Source organism: Octopus bimaculoides, chromosome 25 (genome assembly GCF_001194135.2).
Source record: "Octopus bimaculoides isolate UCB-OBI-ISO-001 chromosome 25, ASM119413v2, whole genome shotgun sequence".
NCBI classification, from domain to species: domain Eukaryota; kingdom Metazoa; phylum Mollusca; class Cephalopoda; order Octopoda; family Octopodidae; genus Octopus; species Octopus bimaculoides.
The window spans coordinates 27,137,383-27,144,065 of record NC_069005.1 but is presented as its reverse complement, the minus strand read 5'-3'; the positions used below and the strand labels follow the sequence as shown (position 1 = coordinate 27,144,065).

General features: G+C 33.0%; 1 protein-coding gene across 1 annotated transcript in view; it reads left to right on the top strand.

Moving 5' to 3' along the window:
* LOC106882219 (splicing factor 1) overlaps nt 1-6,683 on the top strand; it is a 47,676-nt gene that overhangs the window by 36,314 nt on the left and 4,679 nt on the right. Inside the window, exon 4 of the mRNA XM_014932816.2 lies at nt 6,149-6,301. Within this exon, the coding sequence (XP_014788302.1) occupies nt 6,149-6,301 (153 nt within the window). The remainder of the gene's footprint in view (nt 1-6,148; nt 6,302-6,683) is intronic.

The window sequence follows — 6,683 nt, the reverse complement described above, 5'->3', positions numbered from 1 at the left end:
CGAAAACACCTAAAGCTCCACGAGGCTCCGGCAGGGGATGGTGGCGAACCCTGCTGTACTCTTCCACCACAACTTTCTCTCACTCTTACTTCCTGTTTCTGTTGTGCCTGTAAGTCAAAGGGTCAACCTTGTCACACTGTATCACGCTGAATGTCCCCCGAGAACTATGTTAAGGGTACACGTGTCTGTGGAGTGCTCAGCCACTTGCACGTTAATTTCACGAGCAGGCTGTTCCGTTGATCGGATCAACTGGAACCCTCGACGTCGTAAGCGACGGAGTGCCACCAACAATAATTCTGGCATGTTGAGTGACAACATAAAGGCTCAAGCTGTGGTAGTTGCACTCGTGTACGTGATGTTATACCTCCATGGTGTTTGAATATTGTTTGGGTTTAGTACAGTGGTTTGTTTGTTTTGTTGACATTTCACCTTATACCGAAGTGGTGTTAAGTGTATAAAGGCACAGTGGGTAGGATGCAGCTGTTGAATGAAAGCAAGCACACTGGCTGGCTGCATTGTGTGTTTATGCAAAAGCTGTTGTGCAGCTGCAATATTGCTTCTGCAACTGTTATGGTGGGAGAGGAAAAAAAAAATGCAGAGACAAATATTGAAATTCTATGTTAACTCTATTGTAAGAGAGCAAAAATTTAAAAACAGAAACATGGAAGATGGTAAAGCTAATGACGGAGTTCAACATTTTATGATTGATTAAGATATTCTTGATAATTAGGTGATGTGTGATTGTTGTGCATTCATCCACCTCCCCCTATTCCTGACTGAACAGACCAAAACGTATTCTAGCTATGATCAGCTTGTCTCTGTTTTTTCTTTCTCATTTAAAATGATGTATCACAGCAGTTGGTCTGTAGCACCTGTGTTTAAAAATCGTGTAAATCCAATTCTACTGCCCCCCACTGTTGCAAGCTTGTAGTAATGAACTTGTATAATTCTAATATACATCTGTTCAATTTTATCATTTACTTAAGGCATAGATATTAAATTCAACTTTTTCAAACTTTCTGTCTACAAATTTAAAGACTTGGGAGGGCATTTATTTCCTTAAAATTATTCTGCTATGGTGTTTGTATGTCGACATAGAACAAATGTTATCTTAACTATGAAGTGAAATTGAAGGCATAATTTATATATATATATATATATATATATATATATGACAAATTAACTGATAAAACCAGGGAATGAAATCAAAGACAATCTTTTATAGATGTAACATTTGTAAATTATATAAAACTGCTATATTGTTTTAAAATCCATGGCTCAGTGGAGTATTTGAAACAGTATAAAGAAAATGTTTAATAACTTAAATATAGTTATTATTTAGATGATAGGATTTTGGTCAACACTTAGATACAAATATTTGAATATGGGTTAGTAACATGGAGCCAGAATTAATGTTGGATGGGCTGGTATTCAAAATGTCTAAGAATATTATGAATAGAATTTCAGAAGTAATTTATTTTTCATTACAGCATTTCTAAAACATACCCTTTATGTGTATGTTTTAATTAATTTCTAAAATAATTAAGAACTAAAGTCAGTTTTGTTAAACGACTGTAACTTTTTTTGCTTAGTGATATATGGATGCGGTGTTTGGAGCAAAAATGGTTTGTACATAAATCTGTAGACGAATTTTTGTCTTAAATCTACTCTAATTAAAAATAAATTCAGTGAATTCTTTAAATTTTTGTTCACATATATATAATAGAATTTGCTGTTAGGGTAAGATCAACAAAAATGTCCTCTATCCAGTAATAGATAAATATCATTTAATGTACACAGTACAAAGATATGAGCTAATATTCTCTTGCTTGGAGACACAAGGTGTGTTATAAAAACCTGCCCATACCCACATCGCCAAGCAAAAAACTCTTAGTAGCACATCCGTAATATATATACATACATATATATGTGTATATATATATGGTAATTGTAGTACTAAAAAGTTTTGCGAATTGGATTTACAACAGAATTTTAGTTTGTATAAACAAAGGTGCTCCATAAAGGGAAAATAGCCTGAAATACTGGAATTTACCAAAAGTTTGAAGAAAATTATGAAATAAAATGAATTTGCAAATGTATACATAGATACCACATGCACACACACACACACAAAGAAAAATTAAAAGATTAATATTATTAATGAAGCAGTCTTTGTAACTCACCTTACTGATTAAATTCAAATTTCAGCTAAATAAAATTTTTGTAAAAATTGAAAACACGGTAAATTTACAAATGAAATAATTTATAAAAGTAAAATTACACACACACACAAACACTCATTTCTTTCATGGAAAAAATTGTACAACATCCTCTCTGCTTAATGCAATCTTAAAGAATGCATGTGGGACAGTTGTTTAAATTGAATGTCCACTTGGTGCTCTTCTTTACTGATGTTGGCATACTCCGCAGTCACTTGCAACCATCAGCTACTCAATTTTTTTATGTAAATCTGTTGGATTTAGAGAGATAATCCTCTAACAGGCTTTTACCTTTCTTCCAAGTGATTGTTCTTATGAACAGCTTATCCTTAATTGCATTGCAAATAGTTGCATCCCCTGCGTTCCTGACAATTTAGTGTATGAATTGCATTACGAGTTACTAAGTTGGAAGACTTGATAAGACGAAAAGGTAACAAATATGGAATAAAAAAAGCTTTTTTTTAAAAAAGCTATCCAAAAGACAAATTTCCCAATATGCCATTACGAAATGTTGGATGATGTACAGGAAGTGTTCGTTTAGTGAAAAATAATTAATTTATATTAATATGATCCTTTAGATATAAATATGTAATTTTACAAGTGGTAACTGGTCGGTTGGTAATGAAAGACCATGAAAGTTTCCAGTAGTAGTGGCTGGGTAGGAAATAAAAAGGTTAATAATTGTCAAATTAATACCATTTCCAGCTTTTACTCCTGGTTACTTTTCTGCTGAGTGGTATATAATACAAAATTGGATTTCCATTATGGCTTTAAAACTACACCATATTTTTCACTCTGTTGCATAATCAGTAATATAACTCCACAGTTATACAATTGTTTTCACACTTGTAGCAAAGAGGTGCCTATTTTCATTATTATTATTATTATTATTAGTAGTAGTAGTAGCAGTAGTAAACTTGTGAGAATTTTTTTTAAAGGCAATAATAATAACCATTCCTCTCATTTTCTTTTAATTTGGGGGTATTTTTTGCTGTTTTGATTACTATTTTTAATTGTTTGACATATTTTTGAAATGAATGTTCTTCTGCTTAATGGTTATTATGATAATGCGTGTAATATATCTTTTAAAATATCCTGTATGGAATACTGCTTGATGATGCTGGTATTATATCTTTGTAATCTATGATGATAAGCCAGATTTTACTTGATGATAGAGCTGAGTGCTAGAATACCTTATTTCTTGGATGTCAACCACCTCCCTAATTTTTCCAATTTTAGACAGTCTTATAGATCACATCTCAACTGATCAACCAACTCGCAGTGATATTTAATTCGGAATTGCTTGAAATAATGCAATTGCTTTTTGTAGCCAAATGTTTCAATTCGCAGAATTGTTAGCATGCTAGACGAAATGTTTAGCAGCGTTTTGTTTTGTCTTTTACGTTCTGAGTTCAAAATCAGTCGAGGTCGGCTTTTCAGGGTCAATAAAATAAGTACCAGTCGAATACTGGGGTCAATGTAATCAACTATCCCTATCCACTGAAATTACGGTTCTTATACCTTATAATAGAAAGAATTATTCACTTTACTTCATTTTGCATCATGACTGTCAAATAACCTGATAATACATTCTGGTTGTTCCTCTCTCTTGTCTTTTGAATTTTCAGTCTAAGGATTACAGAAAATAACAGGAATTATAATTATGCATAATTATAGTCACACACACACATACACACACATAAATACATTTATATACATACACTTAGTTGTGCAGTGTCTTTGTGTGTATATTGAGGTAACCAAGTGTGTATATATATATCAAGCAAATCTCAAAATGATCTCAACTACATTGTGTTCCAATGAATGACTTTAAGCTATTATTGAGTTGAGCCCAGACTTGTGTGTGTGTATACGTGTATAGATGTGTGTGTGTGTGTGTGTATATATTATACACACACTCTCATGCACTTAAAGTTAATATTCACTCATACACCTACTCTTATATACACAAGATAACTGTTTTAGGTACATTACATAATTGCTAACTGATAGGATTTAATCTATCTCTGTGCAGTTTCTGTTGCAAACTTTAGTTTGTTTCTTCTAGAGTAGATTTATTTCATCTGATTTCATCTTCGAGTTTTTCCTTTTAACTCTTCTCATGGTCTTTTTGTTGTGGTGGTTTAGTCTGCATCTTGGTTGGTTGCTAGGTTCAATAGATGGTCTTTTTGCTCAGCAAGGTGACTTCAATGCATTGGAATTTATAACAAAGATTTCTTTTCATTTGTAATTTACTTATTCTAGCAACTTGGACGTATTTTTTTTTTAAGACACAGAAAGTCCAATTGATTTACAGTTATCTACTACCCATTATCAGGTTTAAATTCTGACTTGGCTGTCACCGCCACTATCTGAAATAGTTGCTCTCGTATCCATCCATACTTTGTCATCACCATCCATAACTAGCTGTCATCACTACTCTCTCAAATAGTCTGTGGTCATCCATAGATTTCTGTCAGCATCACTGCGTATAGCTGTTATCTTAGTTTTCCAAATCCTGCTATCCTCACCACCTCAAATAATTGTCTTGCCATCCATACATTGCTTCTTTAATCATCCATATATTGCTGTTACCACCCTCTGAATAACTGTGTTGGCCATCCACATATTGTTTTAACCATCCATGTATTGCTGTCACTACCGTGTTAAACAGTTATTTAAGCTTTTGTCTCATATAGTTGCTTAGTCATCCATACATTGCAATCACTGCCATTATAATAAGTTGGTGGTGATGACAATGTATGAGATATTGACTGTCGACTTAAGGATAGTAAAGACAGCAACTCTTTCAGATGGCTGTAATAGTAATGTATGGCTGGCTAAGACGACAATACCATCTCAGATGATGGGGTAACAGTGTATGGATGGCTAACTCAGCTTCTCAGATATTTGCATTAACCATCCATACATTGCTATCACTGTCTCAAATAGTTGCTGCCTTAATCACTCTTACTCTCTTCTCATCTTCTCACATAATTGCCGTGTTAGTCATCTGTACATTGTGTTAGTCATCTGTCATCACCATCACAAATAGTTGCTGTCTTGGCTTATCATCTTTTACTATCTCATTCTTCTTTTTAAATCTTTACCGTCTCAACGTAGACAGTGTCATTTTCTTCAGTTGAGGATATTGAAGATATTTTAATTAAAGGAATTTTATAGGTGTGGTAAATTATAATAATTACATTACCAGACATGATATCATCTTTTTTTTTTTTTTTTTTGGTAATTTAAACAAAAACTAAAATTGGCAATTAAAAAGGAAGTTATTATTTTTTTTATTTATTTATGAAAATCTTTAAGTTGCGATATCAAGCTTTCTCCTAAAATATTTTTGTTTAATTAAAATCTCCGACTTATGATTGTTGACATTCTTGTAATCTAGCCATATTCTTCTTGCAACCAGCATTTTTTCCCTTCTAAATTCTGTAATAAGTATTTTCCCCCAAAAGAATTTTGCCTGGATTTTTATTTTTTTTCTCTTAAATGAAACCTTTTGTTGTAGAGATTATGCGATATATCTACACTAACTTACCCTTGTCCTTAATTACCTTTCTTTTTAACATGCACCTTAACATATTAAATCTCTTAAACATAAGTTCACAGAAAGTCATTATAGCTTTAGGAAAACCATTTCATAATTCTTTTGGCCAACATTTTTTCCTTCTTAATCTACTTAAATTGCTTTTGTTGTTATTTAAAAAAAATTTTTTTGCTGTAGTGTAAATTTAACAGATTTATTAATTTATTATCACAAATCTCTCTAGATTTAATTCCCTTTTTGTTAGCTTTTAACACCTGTAGTGCCTTGACACCTGTTTAGAGGTTTTTACCTTTTTGCCCATCTATTTCTTTGGACTCTAACCACGTCGCTATGTCTGTGCTGATTCGTCTCTTTTATTCCACAGATCACCATCCCCTGAACCAATATATAATCATGAAGGGAAACGGTTAAACACCAGAGATTATCGTACCAGGAAAAAACTGGAAGAAGATCGTCATCGGTTGATCCAACAGGCGTTTGAGCTGAATGCTGATTATAAACCACCAGCAGATTACAAGTAATGATCTGTTTGTCTTACTACAACTAATTAATTTCCTCATCCTGTAAAGTAGTTGGTGCTAGGAAGGGCTACCGGCCATAAAAAAAACCTTGCTAAAACAGACGGTGGGGCTTGGTGCAGTCCTCTGGCTTGCCAGCTCTTGCCAAGTTGTCTAACCCAGGGGTTTTCAAACTTTTTGGCTTGCGGACCCCTTTATATTTCAGGCTTTACCTTATAAACGCTTATGAAATTTATACATAAATATTTGCTTAAAATAACATATAATTTTACATTTATTTATTTAACAATATTTAGCAAATAGGTTTATTGTCAATTATACACACAGGATTTTTTTAATACATACTTAGTGAGAAGGATGTGCTTGCTTGGCTCTGCACGG